Consider the following 27,948-nt stretch of genomic DNA (forward strand, 5'->3'; position numbering starts at 1 on the left):
CGGATTTTCTTAAGCAGGTGGAGGGGTCAGTTTCGGGGGACAGAGGGACCAACTGAGTAAGACCGACTGACGTGAGGCCGGGCCAGTTTGGGAAGCCACGTTGAGACGTGTCTGTATGCATCGGTTTGTGTGCTGGAGAAGGACCAGCTGACTTTGTTTCAAATGCCAGTTCAACAATTACAAAGTCTTCTGGCGGTTAATTAAAAACTGCAGTCGTGTTCAGAGTTCAATTGTGAGTGTGAAAACTGCTCCTATTTGCATGTTTGAATGCTCTTCACTCTCTGTGCTCCCATCAAAAGGAGGGCAGGGATAAATAACTGTTATTTAACTCACTAAGCATCTCTCCCAGCTCTTATATATTTAATTAACTTTTTATCTTCTCAGAGCTTGAGTCTTACTCAGAGCTCCTAAGCAGTAATAGAAATATGTGTTCATTTGTTCATTTTGTGCAGAAGATTTTTCTTACATTCGTTGAATAGAAAAGTTAGAAATAATTGAATCCAAACATGGGGGAAAGTATCATGCATCCAAAACTCTGCATGAAGGCAACTAAACCTGGAATAGACTGTGGCAGGAAATGGCAAAAAATGGTGATTTCTTCCTCTATTGTCTTTGCATTTCCACGACCGGGTAGGTCAGCTCGTACACACTGCCTTGGACCGGTAAGGTTTCAGTTCTCATTTGTAAGTCCATCTTGATGAATTTGATGTTTTACTGTCTCAAAGATTCCATGATCAGAAACGAGACCAAACTTCTATCACCATGGTGGACGTGAAGTGTCTGAGTAACGATGAATTACAGAATGAACTTGATAAGCTTGGATTTTCACCTGGCCCGATACTATGTATGTATGCAGCAACTATTACTTATAAACCACCTCCAAATATTTACAATTATGTAGAGTGGAAGAAATATATGTAGTAGAAATCATCAAAATATTTTGGAAATAAGAAAAACCATAAGGAAGGGAAGGGGCAATGCACACACTCAGACCCTCCTCACAGATGAGTCAGTGTGCTGCCAGACAGAAAACATCTTTTTCTTCCCCACAGTGAAAAACCAGTTACTCTTGATTAAATCACCCTGGGTTGTTTTTCTTTGTTACAGGATTGATTTATTTTTAGAGAGAGGGAAGGGAAAGAGAGAGAGAGAAACGTCAATGTGATGTGAGAAAAACTGACCGGCTGCTTCTCACATGAGCACCTGCAACCACACCCACAGCCCAGGCTCATGCCCTGACGGGGGGTCGAAGCAGCACCGTTTGTTTGCTTTACGGCAGGACGCCTGACCCACTAAGCTACCCTGGTCAGGGCACCCTGGGTTTTTCATTTCCAGTATGTGCAATGTGTTAACTATTTGTGCATTTATTGTCCATATTCCCCAGACACCGGACTACAACTTTGTCAGTCTTGTCTTCAGACGTGTCCGATGCCTGACACCGTGGCTGGCTCGGGGAGGACTCGCCTTAAGTGTTTGGGGAAGAGGTAGAGTGGGTTGAGTAGCTGTGGGGTCCACTTCATTGTAAAAACCATTATAATGTAAGCTACAAAAAGAAAGATTTGAACTGTGAAATGCCTTGAACCCATTAAGATCTCACACTCCAACAGAACAGCTATTCTATTCTCTACATTCCTCCTCAGCTTCCACCAGAAAGCTGTATGAAAACAAGTTAATACAGTTGTTGGTCTCGCCTCCCTGTGCGTCACCTGTGAAGAATGGACCTGGAAAGCAGGACGGAGCTCAGGGCTATGAAGACAGTAAAGGTACCGTCAGAAGCTGTGCTGCTCAGTAGCAACTTCGCACTTATTAACACTTGTCCAACATGACTCATGTTGCTTTAAATGGTGTGCAGGGTGACTTGTGAGATAGCCACATGGCCTGTTTGCATGCAAAGCCTAGAAATAGGACCCTAAGTTACAAAAGGAATGCTTAACATCACGTGTATATTCACACCAGTGACCCAACTGGGTGGCAAGTTGGGGAAAGGACTGGTCAGTTTGCATGTCTTCTTACTAACCAGGGCCAAATCTGTGTTTGATTTCTAAAGCCAGAAGTTCCTACAGGTAATTTCTGAGTCTCCTTTGAGGTCTCAACCTCCGCTTGGCCTCAATCACTAAATTTGATATTCTCCTTGAATTAAATGATTTCACATCCATTAAAAAAGGTGAACCAGACTGCACCTTCCCGTGTCTAGTGACCTCCCGAGTTAAGGGGAGCTGACTACAGCTGCTTTCTCGCAGCCCCCAGGTGGTGGGGAGCCGTGGTTTCTGGGGCCCAAGGGCTTCCCCTTATAGTGGTGTCTAGTTCAGATTCTTAGGGGGTGGACTTAAAGAGTCCCACAGTACATTCCAAGCCTCCTCATTCAGTAAATATTTATTAGGCGTTCTCTATGAGCTGCAGGAAAATTACAGCAAGTACCATTTATTGAAGGCCACCAATGTATTTCTGGCCTAACTTGCATGATCTCATTTGACCCCGACAACACTTAGCTGAAGTTCAGGCAGGCCGAGTAGCGGGCCAACATCACAGAGCCGGGAAGTGGCCCCAGAAGCTCAGTACCCATTAGAACGTGCCATGGAGAGCAAGGCCCGTCTGTCATCGTCACCGCTGCATGTCCAGCTGCTGGTGCAGGACCAGGCCCATGGCAGGAACTCAGTGTATGTTGTTGAACAAAAGTGATACAGAACTAACATTTGAACCCAGATCTGGCTCTCATAATTATGCTCTTTCCACCACATACCTTTTTCCTTTCCTCACAATTTCTATTGTGAGGATAAATACATTACATTTTTGACCATGTTTGATCTACAAAAAAAGGCAGTTTCATATATTCCAAATTAATAGTTCAGCTGACAATATCAGTGCCTGATAGAGTACCCCCAGTGCCTGGCCTGAAAGGTAGCATAAGTGCTAAAAGCTTCCTCCCCGAGTCTGGAGTGGCTTGCCTCATAGAGGGAGGGCAAAAAGGTTTGGGGATGGATCCCACCGCCCCTGAGCAGGACAGTTAGCATGGGGGTGCCTGCGGGCGAGGGGCCAACTTGGACCATTTCTGAGTATGGGATGTGTTCACAGTCCTGTCCCAGACTTGGGGGATCGATCCTCTGTCTCCTGCTCTGGAAAGGAGCTGAAAGGACTAGACCAGCCCTCTGATGAAATGCAGTGCCAGGGGAAGAGCCCAGGTCAAAGCTGCAAAGTCAAGCCCATGGTCTCAGTCCAACTGCCCAGATTCCAAGCACACAGCTCTCCACATAGCCCCCTACAAAGGTGCATTTAGGCAAGGGCTAAGAAGAAAATCAGTCCTTTGGTTTGTAAGCTTTGCCATTGCTTTTTAAGCTGTGTCCACATGATACTAGCCAACCATGGGCAATCCAGTCAGAGGTGCAGACTCTGGTTCAGCCCTGCCCTTGTAATGCACTTGGCGATGTCGGGGCCAGTGGTGGGTACAAGTAGGAAGTCTGCTTCTCCAGGTCAGGTTTGAACCAGGCATTTGAATTCGCTCATTGGAGGAGCCTCATAGATCCTGGTGCCATTGGAATGGACCAGTGGATGTGGAACTAACAGGCTCCTGTGGAGACTCAGCCTGGAGCATTTCACAGAAATACCTTGTCCCGGGGTTGGGTGGTTGTGGGAGGGGCCAGTTCCAGACCTGAGGCTGGACATTTCTCATTTTTGCTCATTGCTTTGGCAGTGGGTGGACATAGCTTTAGTGACCTACCCTCTTTTCAACCTTCCCAAATATTTTTGACTCAGGGGGCTCATTTAAAATTCCCTCTATTAAAAGCTCACTGATGTGCAAGAGCACATGGTTGCTCTAAGTTTATCAAAACACTTCTTCACAGCCCAAAGGCAAGGGCTGAGCAACAACCTTTTCTGCCCTGGCAGTTCTCCTGATTTTAAAGCCTTTTAGCACAGGTCTGGCCTTCCCTCCCTTGGGTGCCTCTTTGGATACAGAAGGAGAAATTCTCCTGCCCTATCCTGACATTCAGAGATGTGCATGGCTTGGAGGAGCAATGACTAGACTGCAATTGGCTGCCCCGCGGAGCAGCCAGCTCAGGCTTGGCAATGGGTCGCCTCAGAGACATGTAAACATGAGGGGCTCCCTGTCAGGGCCCCTCCCCGGCTCCCAGGGGAGGCCTAAGCGTGTTCCACAAAGGCTACTGTGGAAATGCTCTTTTCCCTCAGGAGGGCAAAGTGAGTTGTCTTCCTGTCCCCCAAATCTGCCCTGCTGTGGGTAGAATTCTCCCCGGTGCGTGGCGCCTGTTTCCGTGGCTCGTATGTTCTCATGGCCTGTTTTCCTTTTGTTTCCCATGATCCAGAGCTTAATGCCACTATCATTTTGAAAGGAAATATCATGCTCTCATCAGAAAAAAACAAGGGATCCAAAAAAGTATGTACTGCGTGAATACTTTTACACATATTAAGTGTAGGAAATAGCACTTTTCATATGTGTTAAGTAAGAAACTGGCAAGACGCTACGTTCTGTTACAGCGGAAAACCCCAGTTTAAAGAAGCTCACTTCGGTGCAGGCTCTGTGTTGTGAGGTGGCGCCATGTCCCAGCACAGGGCCCAGGGCCACAGCCCCTACCTGAGGTAGAAGCCATCCTGTTCTTCTCTCTAGCTGGCCCACCCTCTTGCCTCTCACCACCTGTCTCGTGCATCCACACAGAGTGTTGAGCGCAGTTCTAGACCCTCAGGGAGCACAGAATAAGTTCCTGTCCCCTTCGCTTTCCCAAACGCTGAGATCTGGCTTCCGCCCACCACCATCGTGGAGCACTCCACCAAGTGTGTGAGACCAGCAGGCACGGGGTGACGCCCCACTGCTTTAGAGACCCTGCCCTTCCACTTGCCGGTTGACTCTGGGAACGTCCCTTAACAGATCTGCACCTCCTCTCACAGCTGAATTAGCAGTAGCTACCTCTGAGGGTGGGTGTGAAGTGAAAGGTAGGTGAAGCCCCTAGCATAGAACACGGCACATGACTCATTCACGTAATACTCTCCAAGGTATCAATGCTAGTGACTTTCTTGGTCCCTTTTGATTTAGAGTTACTGCCTCCTTAGATTTTGGCGACTCTGCTCTCTAGGTTCTGGACTCTGCTCCCCAACTGTTTCCATTCTGACTCTCTTTTGGGCCCTAAGTGCACATGACACCTGAGATCTCTCTCTTCAGCCCTCTTCTGGTCCCCCTCTGCAGCATTGCCCTTGGTCGGCTCATTCACTTACCGCTTCTATGCCGTGTCCCACCTATAACCCTCCAGACAGCCTCCCTCCTGAGCCACAAGCCTACTTCTTGGAAAGCTCCTTCCCTCCTTTCTGCACTCACCCAACAAATGATTATTTATAATTATGAACATTTCACAGGTTGTGTAGATGTATTTATACTTCTCCTGTGGTTATCCCTGGCACCTCATTCAGGATATCCAGGACAACCTGCATCCGCAGCCTCTGTTTGTCTTGATGGTTCCACCACCTTCCCACTCTCCAGACTCAAAATCACAGTGCTACCTTGGAACACCCACTCCCCACAGCTTCTTACATATAAACAGTTGCCAAGTCCTATGGATTTGAACTATAATTTTTTAAAAAGTCTCTCCCTCCTTTCTCTTCCCACTGCTCCTATCCCAGCTTGCACTTACATTAATTTTTGTTGTTGTTTTACTTGAACAATTGCAATGCCCTCCTCACTGATCTCTGCCTCCAGCCTTTACCAACTCCCATTCAGATCTACAAGCAGAGATCGACTTATGTCATTTATTTGCTTGGAAACTTTCAAAACAGGATGCAAACTTACTGCCCACCATGAAGAGACAGTATCTCCTCTAAATTTCTCTCTCACTACCGAACCCAGGAAATACTTTCCTTGTTTCTCTACCTCTCACACCTCTTCCTATGCACCTTTGCCTCAACTGTTCTTTATGCCTAGAGTTATTTTTCTTCTTTAAGGAAATCCCAGGGATTTCCCCCTTTTTATTGGGTTTATAAGGGCAACACTGGTTAACAAAGTCATTGTACAGGTTTCTAGAATGCTTTTTATTCTTTCCACCCCCTCCCATTTATCTTCCTGTTAAGATTCTGTGATCACTTAAGGAATGTCTCAAAGGCTACTTCTGTGCATCCCTTTAAGATTGCATTTGATCTCCTTCAGTAGCTTTCACAGGGTTTTGCACATAGTAGGAGCCCAAAGAACACTTCAAAAGTCTACCAAACACCTCAGGTGACACATAGGTTAGTTTGCAAATGTGGTTTAGTATTCAAAATACTTGCTGAATTTAAATTAAAAGAAAACCCCAGGCAAACATTCCTGCGGTAAGCTGTAAGTTTAGCTTTTCATCTAAACATAATTCAAATTTGATGAAGTAATTCTAATATCAAATTTTCTAAAAGAATTCTAAAAATCTTTTAAGTGACACCTCATTTCTACAGAAAACCCTTTTGCATAGTTCCTGCAAAGACATTTAAAGGAGAAAAAGCATCTCAAGTACTTAAAATGCATCAGGCAGGGCCAATGCCCTCAGGATCTGCTTTACGTAGACCTGAAATAAAACCACATCAATATTTTGAATTGGCAATAGAATTAAATAGAAAGTTTGCAATGGCATAAAATGTTTTGATCTGAAGGATTTATATAAGCCATTTTGAGTCTCAGAAGAGCCTCAAGACATCTGTTCAATTTTAAATCCAAAAGTAAATGTAAATAAGCATTTAAATTTCCATGTAAAAGGTAGTAGAAAGTGTGTTTATTGAGACGCTCATCTAACACCATAGACTTTAATTACGTAAGAGCGGTGGTCCGTACCTAACAGCCCTGTGAGCACCGAAAGGCAGCACTCATCTCTCTGCAGCGCCGAGGAACGTGTATGCACCTCTCATTTTAGGAGGTGTCTAGTGGAATACACACCACCGGAAGGTGGTGTCCATTTCTGGGCACTTTTAAATGCTGCCCGTGTGTAGTTATTAAATTACATAGGCAGCCCATTTGGTTTGGCGATTAAGACCACTTAGAAAGCCAGGTCAGTATTTTTTTAATTGGGGATTTTCTCATCAGACAGACTCTAGACACAGCTTAAGCCCCCACTGATGGGGTAGGGGGTAAAGCCGATGTGTGTAAGTCAGACTAAATCCTCTGAAGAGGAGAGATGGGATTCAGGGATGGCAGGGGGCAGAATAACAATGTCAGGCTGCGTAAAGTGGGGCTTCATAGGACGACCATGAAATTTATCACCACAAACATGATGCTTTTGAGAATGAAAGGAGACACTAACTAGAAGGGACACTGGGAAATCAGGAATAAAGCAGGACTGTCCTTGCAAACCAGGCATATGGCCATCCTGTGTTTGGGAGTGGTTCTGAAGGCTGAAGTATTTGCAGGCACACCTGTCTGGGAGGGCTGCTGCACCCACTTGAGACCCAGCAGTGGGCCCCTGAGCCCCTGGCGTTCCGGTGCTCTTCCCCAGACATGACATGCTCTTTCTTGCCAGAATCAACGTTTGTTCTGTCCTCCCAGGCTGGAACGATCTGTCCTCATCTGACCACCTAGCCTGCATATTCTCCTAGGAGTTTCTTCAAATGTGTTCTGTGGATCTGGCCCTAGGAATCTGCCTTTTCCATCAGTCTTACTCCCACCCTCTGTCAGAGAGCTTTTGTGCTAGGTATTAAAATTTTGACGGTAAACCTATGTCTTTGAACCCTCTTCACTGAATTCAAGGCCAGGCATGTGGGGGGAGTTACTGAGTCCCTGCTGACTGAACCAAAAGAAGCTTTTGTTCTACATTGTTGGTGATGATCTCTCTTTTCTGGTTTTCTGTTCTGTACCATTTCTTCTGTCTCTTGCACGTACCTTTATGGAGCCTGTTGAGAGACAATGCTTAGGTCACAGCGATTGATGACCGATTGATGACCATCCGGGAAGGGTTGCAAACGGAGCTTCCCTGCTGGGTCTCCCTCAGCCTGGGAGTTAACCCTTTGTCCAATACAGGGCATTGTGCTAGAGCTGCTTGTTCCTGTCCCGAAGAAACGTAAAAATGAACTCAGGAAACATAGAATATGGGTATCAAAAATGCGGACTCTAGAGTCATACTGCCTGGATTTGAGTCCTGCTCTGCCACTAACTTGGGCAAGACACTTGACCTCTCTGTCTCTTAGATCCTCATCTATAAATGAGGACAATCATAGTGTCAGCTGCATAGAGTGCTGTGAAGATTAAGTTAAAGTATGTAAAACAGAGTAGTGACGGTGCATAATAAGAGCTATCTAAGTACAAATAAGAACTATCATTAATATTGCTATTCTATAAAAAGCATGATCTTTAATTATCTGAAATGCAAAGCAACATGCTTAAGTGAAAAATAATATAGCTGAATTTTTAGTTTTGAACTCTTAAGCGCTACAGAATGCAATTTATCAGAGTGTCTACAGATATACTTACCCAGTTAAGTACACAGATGCCATTGAAGATTATTCTCTGCATGCACTGCACTTCAGCGGAGCCGGCCAAGCTCTAAAGAAGTCTCTGTGCCCTCCCAGTATATAGGATTCTTTTTTAAAAATATATTTTATTGATTATGCTATTACAGTTGTCCCATTTTCCCCCCTGACTCCCCTCCACCCTGCACACCCCTCCCACCCACATTTCCCCCTTTAGTTCATGTCCATGTGTCATAATTATAAGTTCTTTAGATTCTACATTTCTCATACTATTCTTACCCTCCCCCTTTCTATTTTCTACCCACCATCTATGCTGCTTATCCTCTGTACCTTTTCCCCCTCTCTCCTCCTCCCATTCCCCTGTTGCTAATCCTCCATTTGATCTCTATTTCTGTGGTTCTGTTCCTGTTCTTGTTGTTTGTTTAGTTTGTTTCTGTTTTTGTTTTAGTGTGGTTGTTAATAACTGTGAGTTTGCTGTCCTTTCACTGTTCATATTTTTTTAATCTTATTTTTCTTAGATAAGATAAGTCCCTTTAACATCTCATATAATAAGGGCTTGGTGATGACGAACTCCTTTAACTTGGCCTTATCTGAGAAGCGCTTTATCTGCCTTCCCATTCTAAATGAAAGCTTTGCTGGATAGAGCAATCTTGGATGTAGGTCCTTGCCTTTCATGTCTTGGAATACTTCTTTTCAGCCCCTTCGTGCCTATAAGGTCTCTTTTGAGAAATCAGCTGACAGTCTGATGGGAACTCCTTTGTAGGTAACTGTCTCCTTTTCTCTTGCTGCTTTTAAGGTTTTCTCCTTATCTTTCATCTCGGGTAATGTAATTATGATGTGCCTTGGTGTGTTCCTTCTTGGGTCCACCTTCTTTGGGACTCTCTGAGCTTCCTGGACTTCCAGGAAATCTATTTCCTTTGCCAGATTGGGGAAGTTCTCCTTCATTATTTGTTCAAATAAGTTTTCAATTTCTTGCTCTTTCTCTTCTCCTTCTGGCACCCCTATAATTTGGTGCTGGAACATTTAAAGATGTCCTGGAGGTTCCTAAGCTTCTCCTCATTTAAAAAAATTCTTGCTTCTTCATTCTTTTCTGATTGGTTGTTTCTTTCTTCCTTCTGGCCCAGTCTATTGATTTGAGTCCCACTTTCCTTCCCTTCACTATTGGTTCCCTGTATATTTTCCTTCATTTAACTTAGTGTAGCCTTAATTTTTTTCATCTAATTTGCGGCCAAATTCAACCAATTCTGTGAGCATCCTGATCATCAGTGTTTTGAACTTTGCATCTGATAGGTTGGCTATCTCTTTGTTGCTTACTTGTATTTTTTTTTCTGGAGCTTTCATCTGTTCTTTTGTTTGGGCCATTTTTTTGTTGTTGTTGTTTTGACGCATCTATTATAACACGCCTGTGATTTGTAGTGAGGGGTGGAGCCTTAGGTGTTCACCAGGGTGGGTCAACACAGTTGCTGGGTTGTGACGCTGTATGCGGGACAGGGGTCTGGGAGGGAACAATGGCGCTTGATCTGTTCTCTGCCAGATTTCAATCACTTCCACCGCTTCCCCCGAGCAAACTGGGTCCCTCTGGTGCTGATTCCTGGGTGGGTGGGTTTGTGTGCATTCTAGGACCCCGTGGATCTCTCCAATGAACTCTCTTGTGAGGCTGGGAGTCTTTCCTGGCACCGCGACTCCCACAGGTGTTTTCAGTCAGTGTTTTGAGGCTTTATTCCCCTTCACTGGGGCCCTGGGTTGTGAGGTCTCTCTTGCTCCCCAGTTTTGCCTGGTTTATCTGCATGAGAATGGGGGACCGCCCGGTCCACCAGCCACCTTGCACACCGCACCCCTCCATAACCTGCCGCCTCACTGGGTCCGCCAGCCACCGCCTTGTGTGCCCAGGTCTGCCAGTCACCACTTTGCCTCAACCCCTCTCCACCAAGCCACCCAACTCTGCCCCTCCTACCAGCCTGGATGAATGTGTCTACTTTAACCCCGTGGTTGTTGGACTTCTATACAGTTCAATTTTCTGTCAGTACTGGTTGTTTTTTGTTTCCAAATTGTTGTCCTTATTTTGGTTGTGCGAGGAGGCACAGTATGTCTACCTATGCTTCCATCTTGGCTGGAAGTCTTAGGACTCTTTTCTTAATCTGATACTTAAATCCTTCCTCCCCTGCATCTTTAAACATTAAAAAAAATTTTTACATTTAGAAAAAGTTGCAAGAAATAACTCAAAGAATTCTCATATTTCTTTTACCCAGATTATTTAATTATTATCTTTCACCACATTTGCTGTGTGTATGTGGGTGTGTGTATTGTGCCTTTTTAAGTGACTTGGGAGCCCACTGTAGACATGAAGCCCTCACTTCTCTGGCATATATTCCTCCCACCCCCAGAAGACTCTTTCGTACTTGCCACCGAATAACACTCCAAACAAGGAAGTTCATGTCCATTGAATCCAATATTCAGACCCTTTCAAACCTCACCAACTGTCCCGATAATGTGTCTGCTTGCTGGTCCATGACCAGTCCAGCAACATGCGCTGCCTTTAGCTGTCAGGGCTCTTCAGTCTCCTTCAGTCCCGAACAGCTGTGTGCCTCTGTCTTTCCCTGACACCCATGCCCTTGGCCATTTTAAAGAGTACACAGCTTTCACTCTGGAGAGTGATTTTTCTGTCTGATTTTTCCTTTTCTTTTTTTAAAGGTTTTATGTATGTATGTATGTATGTATGTATGTATGTATGTATTTAGAGAGGAAGGGACTGAGAAAGAGAAAAAGAGAAACATCAATGTGCTAGAGATACATCGATTGGTTGGCTCTCCCAGGCCCCCATATGGGGGCCTGGCCTGCAAGCCAGGCACGTGCCCTGACCAGGAACTGAACCAGTGACTTTTTGGTTTCAGGTGGGTGCTCATCCACTGAGCTGCACCAGCCAGGGCTGATTTTTCCTCTTGACTATTCACAGAGGCCATGCCTTCTGGACAGGAAACCCTCCGAAACGATGTGGTGCTCTTCTCAGGGCATCACACAGGGAACAGTGTCATCCTGGTCCAGCGTTGGTAACGCTGACCTGAACCACTGGGAGAGTCGGTGTCTGTCAGGCTTCTCCATAAAACCATCCTTTTCCCCTTGGTGATCAGACAGAGTTTTGTGGGGGAATATTCTGGAGTGACACCCCTACCCAAACCTCATCCACTAGCCCCAGCTCCCGTAGATGACTGCCGGACTCGCCCTCCATTGTGACGGCCCGCTGAGGTGCTCCTGTTTCCGTTATTCCCTCTGCATTTATTAGTCAGCCGTCTACTATGAGGAAGACCTTCCCTTCTCGCCACCTTATTCATTCATTCATTCATTCATTCATTCATTCATTCATTTGTTCTTTGTTCCATTTGTTCTTTCATTCCTTCATAGTAGTACAGACTCACTGATTTTTTAAATTGATGAACTATATCTGTTGTTATCATTATTTATTTTAATATTCAAATTGTCCCAGATTTTGTCCGTGTGAACCCCTTCAGTGTGAATACTGTGTCCTTTTGATACTTCCTCATCATTCCTTGAGCATTTCCTAAATTTCTGACACAAAAAGATGTTTCAGACCCATCTTGTGCTTTTTCTGCCCTAGGAGGCTTCATTCCTTTTAGTTCAGGGTGGCATTTAAAATCCAAGATCTAGCTCTGCCTGGTGTGGCTCAGTGGATCAAGTGCCGGCCTGCAGATGGAAAGGTTGCTGGTTTGATTCCCAGTCATGGCATGTGCCTGGGTTGTGGGCAAAGTCCTCCGCTTGGGGCATTCGAGAGGCAACCAACTGATGTATCTTTTGCACATCAATGTTTCTCTCCCTCCCTTTCCCTCTCTCTAGAAATAAATAAATAAAAGCTTTAAAAAGAAAAACAAACCCAAGATCTTGGCCTTCAGTGAACTCGTTGCTACTGAGAGTCATTGCTTCTAGGTCCTCTTGGGGAACAGAGATGGAAAACACAGGAGTGTGTTTATGTACATACACACATATGCACCTATAACTATTTATATATATATATATATCTATCTCTATGTAAATTTTAAAAACATGAGTTCATTTTGATCTTCAACTACAACCCCAAATTTCAGTGTTCTTCCTAACTTTTCCCTTTTCTATGTTTGTAAGTCACCTTTTTTTTTTTTCTGAGAAAAAGGGAAGGAGGAAGGGAGGGAGAAAGGGGAAAAGAAACATCAATGTGAGAGAAAAACATTGATTCGTTGCTTCTTATGTGCGCCCTGACTGGGACCAAACCTGCAACACAGGCATGTGCCCTGACCGGGAATCGAACCAGTGACTTTTGGCTTTGCAGAACGATGCCCAAACAAGTAAGCCACACTGTTCAGGGCTGTGAGTCACCTTTGTGACAGTGAGAAACCTGGCTTCCGTTATCCTCAATACATTTACATGTTGCTCAACTTTCTAACCTCATTGTAATGATCTTCCAATCATAACAGCCACCTCCTGCTCTGCGTAACCCTCATCCCCACCTCTTCCACCTCCATGTGGCCCTGCCATCATGGTCTCTCTTGTCACAGGGCACACCAAAGCCTCCACGTTGTCCTCTCCCCTGCCACTGCCATTCTCAACCACCAGAACCCCAAAATACACATCCCCTCCCACTCCATTTCTTTGGCCTCCAGGTACTCTGACCCCTCATTCATGTCCCCTCCGCCCCACTTCTTGAGTGGACACACTGGTATCCCAGGGAAGGCAAGGAAGGAAACAAAAGGTTCATGTCTCTATTTGCTTCCAATGCTGAGGTTGTTTCAATGTCTTTGTACCAATACTTTAATGGGATTTTTATTATGTCTCAGTTGCTGTTGCTGCTAAGATACCCTGTAGGCCTGTAATTAGCATGTGCAGGGCCTGCCCCAAACGCTGCGAGCAGAAGACCCAATGAGCCACGGGAATGTGTATTAAAGGGCTACCATTAAGTGTGGCTTGAGATGCATGCAGAGGCTTTAGGAGACCTTATGTTAAACATCTCTATAATAGTTTCTTAATTAATCAAAAACATTTCTACTGCCAGTAATAGTTGTATATTTCAGTTGGGTCGAGGTGAAGAGTAAATTACATATTCTTTAACTACATAATAAGCTCTTAGTTCTTACCTTTGACATGTGCGAATGGGAGCTAAGTATCATGTTTACAAAAAGTGCTGTGTAACATTCTTCCTGCAAAAATACTGACTTCCTGGTAGATGTGCTTAAATATGCTGATAATCAATGTGTCTGTGTCTTATTGATTACATGCTGATTCATTCTGTGTAATAGAATCCAGTTTTTGAAATACAATAGCATCAGGAAGAGTCAGTGAAACCAAACTCTGATTAAATGATTCTAAGACAATCATAAAGGTATAAATTTATTTTTATAAAACTGAATTATGAGCAATGGTGTTCTCTTTCAGTAAGAAAAATACAAATTTGTTTAGAAAGCTCAGCTTTTCTTTTCATCTAAGAATATAACGAAGTTGACTTTAGCTATCTTATTATAATTTGCATTATGGGTATAGATCTGTGTATCCATTTTAAGGAGAAGAGTTTTCTGTTTACCTTCCCTATGAGCACCCTGAGTTATTTTAATCTGTTGGGTTTTATTAGGACTTCACTAGTACCAGGTACTATTTATCACAATGCATGAGTCTGGGCATGGTTTATTACAATTATTGATCACAGAATTTCCCATCTAAAAGGCTTCTTGGAGGAGGCTATCTGGTGCGTCTTACAGATGGCGAAATAGGCAGAGAGGTTTGTGACTTGCCTAAGACCACACAGTTAGAAGAAAAATTGGAAGTGGAATTTGAGTCTCCTAGTTGCCATTCTATTGCCCTTGCCCTTATTATCAAGCTGCCAAAGAAAAAGGAAAACAACCAGGAACCTGAGTGGTGAAATAGCTACCCCCGGTGTCTCTGTGAAAGGCGTCCCGGGCCGGCCGGACAGCTCTTCACCTTTGGAAGCAAAGGTGACTTTCCGGTGACTGCTTTGCAATGACAGTCCATCTGAGGCCTTTTCCCATGGCTCTTCCATCCGCACATTGAAGCCCTGATAGAGAAATCAGCACAGTTAAAATGGGCCGGCGGATAGGCATACGGGTGCCTGGAATTCGCCCCTTTTAGACAGGAGAAAATTTGCACCTGAAAACCTTTTTGATATTTTATTGTGACATATGCATCTAAAAAGGTATAAGAAATTATGTAATAAGCAGTTAGATTCTCACCCTAGAAATTAAAACTTAAATCATTGCTAGTTTAGCTGGAGACCCCAACATGTTCCTCCTGCTCCTGTCTCCCTTCCTTCACTTCCCCCACGGAAACTGCTATCCTGAGTTTTCCACTGATTATTCTTTTCCTTTTCTTCACAGTATCCACAAACTTTAGTTTCTCATGATTTTGGATTATGTTTAAATGATATCATAGTGTAAGTATTCTTCCGTAACTGCCCTTTAGCATTGCCCATTATGTTATGAGCTTCGCCCAATATCTGTAGCTCTCATCCACTCACTTTCGCTGCTATATAATTACCATAAAAGTACCTCCATCCACTCCTTATTTACGGGATGTTTGGATTGGCCAAGTTCTCCTAATACAAGCAATGCTGCTACAGACACTGTGGCACATAGCCCGTTGTGTATAACATGTGCCCCGCTTTTTTCTGATCCAATGATACACCTGGAAGTGGAACTGCTGACTGGGAGTGTACCTCTGCAGCTCAAGTCTTAGAGATCATGCTACACAGCTCTACTGAGCAGCCGCACCATTTCACGTGCCTACCAGCACTGTAGTAGCTGCACAGTTCCAGATTTTCTTCAAAACTTAGCATTCCCAGATTTCATTTTTGTCAGTGTAGTGGTTGTAAGATGGTATTTCATTGTGATTGTAATTTGTATTACTCCTATGCTAACACAGTTGAGCATCTTCTCACATGTTTGTTGGTTATTTATATTTTACTGTCTATGAAATGTCCATGTTTTTTACCCATTTTCCTATTAGGTTGTTTATCTTTTTCTTGTTATTTTATAGGAGCTCTTTATATATTTTGTATACTAATTCTCTGTCAACCATACGGGTACTACAGAGCTCCTAGTAGTTTGGACTTGTCTTTTTTTCCTCAGAGTTCACAGCACAACTGAGAGTAAAATACAGAGACTCCCCGCCTAACACCTGCCCCTCAGCATCACACGCATGGCCTCCCCCATTATAAATGGCTCCCGCCAGTGGGCTTGTTTCTTCACATTTTTCCATTTGTCTTTTTTTTTTAAGATTTTATTTATTTATTTTTAGAGAGAGGAGGATAGAAGGAGAAAGAGAGGGAGAGAAGCGTCAATGTGTGGTTGCCTCTCACACACCCACTACTGGGAACCTAGCCTGCAACCCAGGCATGTGCCCTGACTGGGAATCAAACCAAGGACCCTTTGCTCCCCAGGCCAGCACCCAATCCACTGAGCCAGCCAGCCAGGGCTCTACCTGTCTTTTAAAAATGTACTTTTAAAACCTTTTCAAACTTATATAGCAAGTTTCCAACAAAGAATTCCTATATGGCCATTACTTAAATTTACCAATTGTTAACATTTTGCCACATTTGTTTTATAATTTTATCTATTTATTCTTTTTTTCTTGAACTAAATTATGACATAATGATCTTTTACTCTATCCAAAAACTTCAGTATATAGTTCTTTAATCTAAAGACATAAGGATATTCATACTACAGTGATGAGAATCAGACATTTTTTGAGGTTAAATTCACATAACATAAAATTTACTATTTTCGAGAGACTTCCTGCCAAGATGGAGGCATAGGTGGAAACACTGTGCCTCCTCGCACAACCAAGTTTAAAGACAACAAAGTTTTAGTAACAAAAACACAAACAAAACACAGAAAATTGAATTGTACAGAAGTCCGACAACAACGAACTGTTCAGCCAGACTGGTAAGAGGGGCAGAGCCAGCAGCTGGTAGAGCGGGGTTGTGCAGGAAAAATCGGTCAGACCTACCCAGGTGTGCAGGCAGAGGTTGGCAGATCCCAGGCTCAGGATGGCAACGAGCAGACCCAGTGAGGGTACAAGGCGGCAGGCTGACCGCGGTCACACATTTGTGCACAGATAAACCAGGGGAAGGAGCGAGCAGTGTGACAGACTGCGCAGGCCCCAGCGGCTTGCAGGAAGCAGCAGAGGGGACCACTATTGCCCCTCTCTGACCCCGCCCCCACATACAGCATCACAACCCAGGCACTGGGTGGCCCTGCCCTGGTGAACACCTAAGTCTCCGCCCCTCATACATAACCGGTGCGACCTGACTAAAACATTATGGCTCAAGAACAACTCAAAGCCCCAGAGCCAATAATTCTAAGTGACCAAAAAATAGCTGAACTATCAGATGCATAGTCCAAAACACTGGTGATCAGGATGCTCACAGAACTGGTTGATTTTAGTCACAAATTAGAGGAACAAATGAAGGCTATACTAATTGAAATGAAGGGAAATGCACAGGAAACCAATTGGTGATGGAAAGGCAACTGGGACTCAAATCAAGGGAGTGGACCAGAAGGAAGAAAAAAATGACCAAACAGAAAAGGATGAAGAGACAAGAATTCAAAACAATGAGCAGAGGCTTAGGAAACTCCAGGACATCTTTAAACGTTCCAACACCAAATTATAGGGGTGCCAGAAGGAGAAGAGAAAGAGCAAGAAATTGAAAACTTATTTGAACAAATAATGAAGGAGAACTTCCCCAATCTGGCAAAGGAAATAGATTTCCTGGAAGTCCAGGAAGCTCAGAGAGTCCCAAAGAAGGTGGACCCAAGAAGGAACACACCAAGGCACATCATAATTACATTACCCAAGATGAAAGATAAGGAGAACACCTTAAAAGCAGCAAGAGAAAAGGAGACAGTTACCTACAAAGGAGTTCCCATCAGACTGTTAGCTGATTTCTCAAAAGAGACCTTATAGGCAAGAAGGGGCTGGAAAGAAGTATTCCAAGTCATGAAAGGCAAGGACCTGCATCCAAGATTGCTCTATCCAGCAAAGCTTTCATTTAGAATGGCAGGGCAGATAAAGTGCTTCCAAGATAAGGTCAAGTTAAAGGAGCTCATCATCACCAAGCCCTTATTATATGAAATGTTAAAGGGACTTATCTTAAAAAAGAAGATAAAAAACATGTATAGTAAAATGACAGCCAACTCACAGTTATTAACAACCACACCTAAAACAAAAGCAAACTAAGAGGACAGCAGATCAGGAGCAGAACCATAGAAATGGAGATCACGTGGAGGTTTAGCAACAGGGGAGTGGGAGGAGGAGAAGGGGGGAGAAGGTACAGAGAATAAGTAGCATAGATGGTAGGTAGAAAATAGACAGGGGGGAGGGCAAGAATAGTAGGGGAAATATAGAACCTAAAGAACCTGTGACACGTGGACATAAGCTAAAGGGGGGGAATGGTGGAGGAGGGGGGTGCAGGGTGGAGGGGAATGAAGGGGGGAATAGGACAACTGTAATGGCATAATCAATAAAATACATTTAAAGAATTTACTATTTTCAAGTGCACTATTCAATGGTATATAGGACATTCATAATGGTACCACTGTCTAGTTTCAAGCATTTTCATCGCCCCCAAAATAAAACTCAGTACTCATTAAGCTGTTACTCCACAACCCTCCACACTCCAGCAACTACTAATCTGTTTTCTGTTTCAATGGATTTTTCCTTCTGTATATATTTTATTGAAATCATTCAATATGTAATGTTTTGTGGCTTTTTTAAATGTAGCATAAGGTTTTCGTTTTTAAAAAGACTTTATTTATTTATTTATTTTTAGAGAGAGGGGAAGGGAGGGAGAGAAACATTGATTGGTTGCCTCTCATACCAACCCCAACTGGAAACCAAACCTGCACCCTAGGCATGTGCGCTGACCTGGAATCAAACTGGCGAGCTTTCACTTTGTGAGATGATGCCCAACCAACTGAGCCACACTGGTCAGGGCATAGCATAAGGTTTTCAAGTTTCATCCATGCTGTACTGTGTGTGTATCAGCATATCACCTCTTTTTATGACTGAATAATATCCTATTATATGGATATTCCATAATTTATATATGCATTAATCCTCAATGAACATTTGGATGATTTCCACCTCTTGGCTACTGTGAACAATGCTGCTATGGACACTCATGCATGTGTAAGTATTTGAGCGTCTGTTTTCAATTGTTTTGGATGTATACCTAAGGGTGGAATTTGGGGCCAAGTGGTAACTCTATGTATAACTTTTTTGGCAATAGAAAAACTGTTTTTCCCAGTGACTGCTCTCTTTCACACCCCCACCACCAATGTGTGAAAATGCCAGGGTATGTGAGGTAAAAAGGAAACCCAGCGCATTCGCTGTATGCCCTTTCCGGGGCTCCTGAGGTCCCTAGCCCATCTGCTTTGCTCCACCTTTCAGAGTCTTCTTTATGTCTGCTTTACATACAGTGCCCGGGATTTGGGGCCGTGTTCAGCAGGAGAAATTGGGAGGCGTGTATCTGTCTCATCTTGTTTCTGACACCATTTTGAGTAGTCTCTCCTCTCTTCTGATCGGCAGCATTAACGCTTGTCATTCGTCAAATTTCCATGAGGATTGAACAATGTACGCAGGATTTGTTTTAACTGGGTATGGTAATGTTGCTAGTGGAAGTGCAGTTCTCGCAGTGTCACGAGGAAAGCATTTCAGAAGGCCCACATGTAGGAGACTGTGGCATGGTAAGATTTATTTGTGGCACCAGATGCAAAATCAAAGGAGTTGCCCTAGATTTCCAAGGTCTCATCTCTGTCTGGCCCGCCGTGGAACAAGTCCAGTCTTGTCTTCAGCAAGGCCAAAACAGAAGCCAGCGTCCAGAGTTTCTGCGTCATACTAAGCTTAGTTCTTTGGAGCCTGTGTGTGGGCCCAGGGGGCTGCTGAACCCATAGGGTTGCTACAGAGAGCATGGGTGATTGGGGGGAGCATACGTTACTGGGTGAGAGAAAGGGAGGGCTTCGTTAGCTGGGATTTTATTATCTCCGGTTGGAGAAGGACCAGGAGCTTTTTCACAATAAACACTCAATTTCCCAAATTTTCACGGGCTTGTGCTGGGCCCACCCAACTGATCCTTTTTTCCCCAGGTTAGACTGACGGGCCTCTGTGGTCACCGCCTTGGCTCCTATTGCTTATGTGCTTGCCCTTCTCTTTATTGGTTATCCCTTCCGTCAGCGGTCCGCTGGAACAGACTGGTGGTTCCCCGGGGAGTGTGTGAAGCTGCAGCTTCCTGGTAAAGCAGGCAGGCTCGTGCTCCCCAGCTGGTTATGCTTAATAATGTCTGATCCCTTTGTTCCCTTCCTTTACTAAAATCTAGCTACCTACACTGCAGTAAGGTGACAGACACAGGGACAAGTACCCTTCCAAGGAGTTTGTTACCTGCAGTTTCCAAGAAGACTGGGTACATCATGCCCTGCAGGGCCCCGTGGGGAAGTTGCAGGGCCAGTCAGGAGGCAGGAGTGAGGAGAGGGCATGGGTGCAAGGCTTCCTTGTGGTTTTGCAGGAAGGCATGGGTGAGGTGAGGTAAGCATTTCAGCATTGGCTAGTTTGACTAATTTCAGCAGGGTCTGGGCTATTGAAATGGACTCCAGTTGTCCAATATCTGGCCCTGGGCTGATGTAGGGCAAGGAAAATATCAGCAAGGTATGTGAGAGTTAGTTAAAGGAGAAGGCTGGAAGGGTTGTTTAGCTTGACTATGAAAGGCTCGGTCACAGACAAGTCTTTCCTGTCTCCAGGAGTTACCTAACCTTCAGAGAGGCGGTCTCTCCACAGTTAGCAAGGCCCCAAGGTGTCAGAGCATCATAAAATATAGAAAATGGAAACCGCGATTGATTCAATGGGTCTCTGTCGTGATCAGCTCAAGAACTGTGCTCACTTGAGAACATCTTCGTTACCATAGCAACACCACTCACCTTGCCGTTTTAAGATGGTGTCTTTATTTTTTACTTATCCATTTATTCTTCCAAATAAATTTTAGAATAAGCTTATCTAATTCCATGAAAATTTCAGATTATAATTGAGATTGAAATGTTGTTGACTTAACAAGTTAATTTTGAAAAAGCTAAATCTTTGTTGAGTCTTCCTGCTTATGAACATGTTACATCTTTGCATTTATTGAAATTTAAAAAAAATTCTTTCAGGAAGATTTTATTATTTTTTCAATAAAGGTCATGCTCATCTTTTGTTAGCTTTATTACTAGGTAGGTTTTTAATTTTTGTTGCAAAATTGTTTGGAGATAGTATTTTTGATAATATGTTTTCAATGGTTTGTTGCTGATATATAGAAATGCAGTTGACTTGTGCCAATAACTTTTGTTTTATAGCAATTAACTCTTTGCAATTATAATAATTTTTCTGCAGATTCTTTTTAGTGTAATTTGTTTGACTTTAATTTCTTTTTGTTTAGCTATACTGGATAACACCTTTTTATTACAGTACTAAGAGAGTGATTATAGTAGGAATATTTTCCTTGGTTCTGATTTTAAAGAAAATGCTTTGAACGTTTTACCTTTGAGTGTATTTGGTGCAGGTGTTGGAAGACACCTGCTATCTAGTGAAGGAAGTTTGAATTCTATTTGGTTTGCTAGATTTTTTTTTAAGCAGGAATGAAGATGATCATAAAGTTTTTAATTTTTTTGTTAATGTTATGCAGATTATTTTAAAAGGCTTTTAATTCAAAATCATTATTTAGATTAAAAGAACATAATGTTCCTGAAGTTATTGTAAGATCTTTTATTAACTTAATCAGTTGTAGTCGATAAAGGGACTTTTGTTTGCTTTTGTTTGTAGGGAGGTAATAACTGCCAGTTTGTCAGGCCATTTGTAAAAATGTCTGATCCCTCGTATAGGCCTTTTTTAAACTAAAATTGCATTAGGGCAGTAGAGTGATTGAAAAAGGCAACACATTTCAGCTGGGAGAGAATGTCAACCCCACCCCCAGAGTGTTGGGGCCCCTGACTCTCCGAACTCCAACAGGTAGAAGTCCTGGAAGCAGAAGAGGAGGGAGGGGCAGGGACCTGAGCCCCCAGCACCACTTCTGTGACTGCCAGCCGTATGTGTAGGTGCCAGTCCATGACATTGCAGGCTAGGTTTGGGTCTCCACTGTAAAATACATATCTTGTGGAAATGCAAACAAACTTGTTTTCTTTATGGGCAAATACTAGTTATTTTAGTCAAAGTGGATCATTTTTCAAAAACCAAATACATTTTTAATGAGTAATGATTTAATGAGAATTCCAAAGCGTTATCGTTCTTTCTGGCTCCGAATATTAGTCCAGTGTCTTAGAGTCAACTATGACAGATGACACCGTGCCCTGCATCACCCACTCTCAGATGCAGCACGGTGTACATATACCCAGGCTGGCAGTAAGAATTAGCACAAAATAGTCTACTTGGAAAAAAATCTTCTTTAAAAAAAACCCACCTTATTTATTTTTAGACAGAGAGGAAGGGTGGAGAAAGAGAGGGAGAGAAAGATCAATGTGTGGTTGCTTCTCACATATCCTCCACCAGGGACCTGGCCTGCAACCCAGGCATCACATCATAACTGGGAATTGAATTGGCAACCCTTTGATTTGCAAGCCAGCAATCAGTCCATTGAGCCACACCAGCCAGCGCTAGAAAAATCTTCTTAAAAGACCAATTCTCCCTGGCTGGTGTAGCTCAGTGGATTGAGCGCAGGCCCGTGAACCAAAAGTTTGAGGTTCAAGTCCCCGTCAGGGCACATGCCTGGGTGGCAGGCCAGTTCCCAGCAGGGGCCAGTTCCCAGCAGGGGATGAACCAGAAGCACCATACATCGATATTTCTCTCCTTCTCTTCCCTTCTAACGATAAAAAAAAAAGACCAATTCACCTGAAATATTCAAGAAGAGAATTGATGGCTATAAGTGTTACACATTTGTAACATGATTTGATAATTTATTAATAAAAACATTTTTAGAAATAGTTATCATATTTTCAGTGATGAGTTCTCCCAGAAGAAATATTACAAAACACAGAAACATAGGCATTGGAGCCAGGATATCTGGGCTTGAATGATAGTTACACCTTGCCCAGCCAGGTGGCTTAGTTGGTTAGAGCATCATCTTGATGCACCAAGGTTGCAGGTTTGATACCTAGTCAGGGCACATAAAGGGTCAGCCAGTGAATACATAAATAAGTGAATTAACAAACTGACGTATTTTTTGGTCTATCTCACTCTCCTTTTATCTGTCTCTCTAAAATCAACGTAAAATTATAGCTATGCCTTTTACTGATTGTGTATCTGGAGCAAATACTTTAGCTCTGCGAGCCTCTGTTTCCTCATCTGTAAAAGGGTGACTATAATGGTCAGCTCCTAGAGTTGTCACAAATAGCGAATGAACTGGGGCGTGTCGAATGCCCCAGATAAGAGACGTTCACCACGTGGTGCTGCTAGTTCCTCTCCTGGAAAAGCAGCACCATCCCTCTGCGGTGCGTGGTGATTAGGAGCAGAGGCCCTGAGGCTTCACTGCCCACGTTGGCTCCTGGCTCTACCAACATAAAACCTGCGTGATCATGGGCAAACTACTTAAACTCTCCATGTCTCAGTTTTCTCGTCTATAAAATGGGTATAATAAAAGCTCCTTACAGGGTGGTATTGAGGCTTAAATGGCTTTATTCATGAAAAAGGCTTAAAACAGTGCCTGATACACAGGAAATCCATATACATGTGAGCTAGTATTGTAATGAGCCCTGTGGTTTACTATATTGGCATATCTTGGAATTATTACATTTATAACTGCAGCTCTAATCAATAATGTGCGGGTGGGTGTGCTTTTCTGACCTGAATGCAGCGAGGTGGGTGGAGAAGCAGAGGAGGCCACACATTGCCCACTCTCAGCTGTGAGTGGTTTGCCCCAACAGCCATCTTTGCAGAGTCTAGCTCTGGGCGCAGGGAGAAAGCAGGAAAGATAGTGTTACACCTCCCCTTGGCCCCTCCGACCATCGTGAAGTCACGGCTTTACCGAACACTAATGTTCTTAGGTTCCATCCCAAGTGGGGTTTATAGTGAAAACAGTATTATCAGAGCATTAAAGGAATGCTCTAGAAATGAGACATAAATCAGCTCCAAATATGCCACCTGACATAAAAGCTGGCTTTATTTTCTACTCCCCTCCAGTTTTTGTTTATGCACATGTACTGTGTATATTCACGCTGCCGCCGCCGCTGTGTGCACACGGTTCTATGCCCACCGCATTTATTATTCACCGACAACCCTTTCCCTGCCATGTAGTCTTTATAATTATTATATTTATTGATGGCCACACAGTCAAGTTGATAGGCCAGAATTACTCTGTTTTTGACAATTAAATTGCTCACCTTTTACATATTGTAAAACTCTTCATCTGAGTGAGAGTAAAGGAGGTAAATTATAAAAGAAAAGAAAATGGAAAATCTAACCTCCTAATGGCAAGAAAAAGGAGAGGAGGGCGTATTGGATTGTCTGCGAGCTGTGAAATCCTATTATTTGATTTTGCAATAGGCTTCTACCCCAAATGCTTTATTTAACATATCTATTTTAAGATTTTATTTATTTTTTAGAGAGAGGGAAAGGGAGGGAGAAAGAGAGGAAGAGAAACATCAATGTGTGATTGCCTCTCAAGCTCCCCTGACTGGGTAACCTGGGCTGTAGCCCAGGCAGGTGCCCTGACTGGGAATCCAACCTGTGACCTTTTGGTTAGCAGGCCACTGCTCAGGCAGGCCATACCAGCTAGGTGTGGCCAGGTGAACATATCTACTTTAATTTTAAGAGAATTAAAAAGAAGTTGCATGTGCTGGGTATGTGGAAGTTCATTACACTATTGTCTACTTTTGTATGTGTTTGAGATTTTTTGTAGTTAAAAAAAAAGAAAAAGAAAAAAAATGTGCTCATAAAAATTTTTCCAGCACTTTTGGAAATAGTCTGATGTGTCTCTTGGTGAACAGACCACTGCTACCCCTGTGGCACCTTGGTGAGAGTTTTTTTAATAATACATTTTATTGATTATGCCATTACAGTTGTCCCCTTCCCCCACTTCATTCCCCTCCACCCTGCACACCCCCTTCCACCCACATTCCCCCCCTTTAGTTCATGTCCATGTGTGATAAGTTCTTCAGCTTCTATATTTCCCACACTACTCTTGCCCCCCCCCTGGGTATTTTCTCCCCACCATCTATGCTGCGGCAAGAGCTTTTAAAGTCCCTCTTCCTCAAGAGCCTTTGCTTCGTGGTGGGTTTTGCATGGCTTCGCACCATCTGCAGAGACTATGCTTGGCTATCTCTAAACCACTGTTGAGAACATCTTCTTTAAGAAGGTGGAGCAGGGAGTAGAGGGGGAAGGGTGGAGGCCACAGCTGCTTCATCATCTGGTGGCTTTATTGGGAAGGGATGACCAGCAGTAAACCACGGTACAGCGGGCCATGTCCCTCCACCCACCTTAGGCTGAGACCGTCGGACCTGGCGACACAGCGCACCCTGGGGGTGGTGCTCCAGACTCACTAGGGTTCTGCGCTCTGTTGGAGTATCCTGACCACCACTGGCTGAGGCCAAGGCTGTCCTTTCTCCTGGTAACTCTGTGACTCACACGAATGTCCAAGTGTCCCCATTCCACCCTCCATCATGCCCTAGTCTTGTCTATCTCAGCATTACTGTCAGAAGGTCTCCTTCTGACTGTTCCCCCTGGTTCTGGTCTGTCCTGGTGCTGGTCAGTCCCATCTTGCGGAAGTTCCCAGTTTCCGATTCCCTGGTCCGTGGCCTCCTGTATTGTGAGGCCTCTGGCAGATGGTCAGTGTCATAAGGCTCCTCTCATGCTCAGGGGTTCCGGGTCTCTGGGGAGGGGTATAGGTACCAACTTACCGACCCTGCGTGGTTGATATTGTGGCCTGATTAAAGAGAAATAAAGTAAAGAACGTTTTTTATTAGGGCTGAAGAGTTGTAGACCAGACAACTGATCTGAGGGGGTGAGAGGAATACAGAAGACTTCTTGCAGGAGGGAAGTGATATTTAGACACTGAAGAGTGGAGAGGAGTCTAGCACAGTGGTTCCAGGACAGAGCTCCACTGACAACGCTATGTGACCTTAGGCTGGCCACTTAAGCTTTCTGTGCCCCCAGACTCAGCATATCCAAACTGGAGCGGTGACAGTGCCTACCAGATGAGGCTCGGGTGGTCTCGGAGGCCTTGGGGAGTGAATGGTAATGGGCCAGGCACTCAGTAAATGGCGGTTGGCAGCACCATCTGACACCGCGTCTTCTCATTCCTGGACATTGCAGACACTGGAGGATGTTAAGGCCTGAATATTAAGTATGAATAGACAATCAAGAAAGATCAGACAAGTGAGGACAAATGGCAACATGAAATTAATAGTAATTATTATTATCATAATCATTATTACTAAGTGCTTTTTATTAAGTGCTTACTATATATCATTAAGTGTTTTAGTAATTTTGCATAGATTAAGCCACTTAATCTTTACGACTTTATTTCATGGAGAGAAAACAAGGCAAAGGGAGCTATGCATTTTTACTTTATTGGAAAAAAACCAACAGATAAATTTTTGGAAAAAGAAAAGATGAGTGTCCCTGCTTCTGTTCCTTCTACAGAACATTTTCATTTCTCTAAATTATTTTCTAGTCCTCGTTCATAGCCAAGTTGGTTTTTAAAATAACTTTAGTCTTTGTATAGAAATGATGCATGCTCACAAAAAAAGCTCCAAGTAATAAAAGTACAAATAAGAGAGCAAAATAGAAAGATGATATTTAAGAACAAAATGCTGCTTCTGTCACATGGCCTCTGTCACTGGTGTGTCTATTGTTCACGTGTGAGTCATCGAAGTAAAATGTTACTCTATGGAAATGGGAGAATGGGAAGTTTTTGCTAATACTGACTAAAGGCAAACTTGAAGTTCATATTATTAAGTACTAAAACATTTGAGGTACCAAAAACTTTCTTAGTCCCCAGAGTATACAATTTTTTTCTAGAACAAAAAATAAGGTCCTTCGTACAAGACATTAGACACTGTACTGTGAGGCCTATCGTTATTTTTGATAATTTGATAAGTACGGTTTTCTTGGTAAATAAATTCTTCTTGATATTTTGTTTCTGTTCATTAGAGACCCAAGGCTTCCAGCACTAAACCAAAAGCCCAAGATACCTGCTGGCTGGGTCATAAGTGTTCTGAGAAAATCAGGTAATACTTTTCTTAGCATCTGAGGAGACCTGATAGACTTATGTAACTTCTGAAAGAGTTGTTCTTCAGATTTTTGTGAAAGGTTTGAGTCTAGAAAACAATCTGTTCAAAAAGAAGATTCATAATATTTTATTTTATTTTATTTTTAAAAGAATTAATGTCTTTATTTATTTTTTAGAGAGAGGAAGAGAGAGGGAGCAAGAAGGAGAGAAACATACATCGGTTGCCTCCCCCGCGCCCTCAACTGGGGTTGCTGCCCACAGCCCAGGCATGTGCCCTGACCGGGAATCAAACCAGCGACCCCTTGGTTTGCAGGAGGATGCCCACCCCACTGAGCCACACCAGTCAGGGCAATATCTCACTTTAAAAGTAAAGGGGCCTTACAAAAATCTCTAGTTGCCGCTTAGGTTTAGATACCGGAGCGGTCAAGGGGAATCCAAAAGTCACAATGTACTGAGACCAGCACCCAAGCTTCTTGATTTGTAGACATTTATTCTTTGTGTCTTGGAAAATGGGGAAAGAAGGGTGAAAAAAGTATAGGTCATTGAAATAAAAGCTCAAGACTGGCCATTTTATTAGTCAGAAAATAAAGCTTTCTGGAAAGTTTCCTAACTTCTGAATAAACTTCAGCCCATTTCCAGGATTTAACTAGTGGAAACATGAGACTCTCTCTAAAAGATTTCAGAAAGTATCCTCTTTCTTGTTTAAATACAGAATAAGTACATTTTGAAAGCACCTCCCATCTTTACCCTGAAGGTCTGCGCTTAGACCTGTGAAGAGAGGGAGGGCGGCCTGTGTGCTGCGGTCCCCCACCTGGCTCTCACAGGGCCCAGGAGAGACTGGGGGTCCATAGGTCCCCGAGGCAGGCCTTGGGCCACCACTGAAAAACACTACACATGTGGGTGATGGTGAGAAAGAAATGCTGGGTGGTGGGGCTGTTGGCGACCTCGCGTCCTCGCCACACTCTGTCAACATCGTTGTTAAAATTAGCATGGGTTTCCCATGATAGAGCCCCGGGAGGGCTGCTCCCTTGAGCCCAGAGGCCACACACTTTCAGGGGGTGCTCAGCCCCACGCACTCATGTTTTCACAGGTGGGTCTCCCGAGCAACAGACACCAGACCCAAAGGACTGAGTGACACTGAAGAGAAAGACTGCTTCGCAATAAACTGGAGCGCTGGGGGCAGGGTCCTAGAGAGGTTTCCAGTGGGCGTGTGGCTTGCTGTGTTCGTCATCTTCATCATTGTGGTATTTGTCTACATAACTGTGGAAAAGAAGCCACTCTTGGGTTAA

The 27,948-nt window shown here is 43.7% G+C and overlaps 1 protein-coding gene across 1 annotated transcript; it reads left to right on the forward strand.

Annotated features, from left to right (window-relative positions):
* Positions 1-762: 762 nt before the first annotated feature.
* Positions 763-27,948, forward strand: LEMD1 (LEM domain containing 1). Its single transcript, XM_037155335.2, has 5 exons — positions 763-844; positions 1,641-1,763; positions 4,317-4,387; positions 26,581-26,657; positions 27,750-27,948. The coding sequence occupies exons 1-5, from the start codon at positions 763-765 to the stop codon at positions 27,946-27,948; spliced, it is 552 nt and encodes a 183-aa protein (XP_037011230.2).

Source organism: Artibeus jamaicensis, unplaced genomic scaffold (assembly GCF_021234435.1).
Source record: "Artibeus jamaicensis isolate MK-2021 breed Jamaican fruit bat unplaced genomic scaffold, CSHL_Jam_final contig_475, whole genome shotgun sequence".
NCBI lineage: Eukaryota > Metazoa > Chordata > Mammalia > Chiroptera > Phyllostomidae > Artibeus > Artibeus jamaicensis.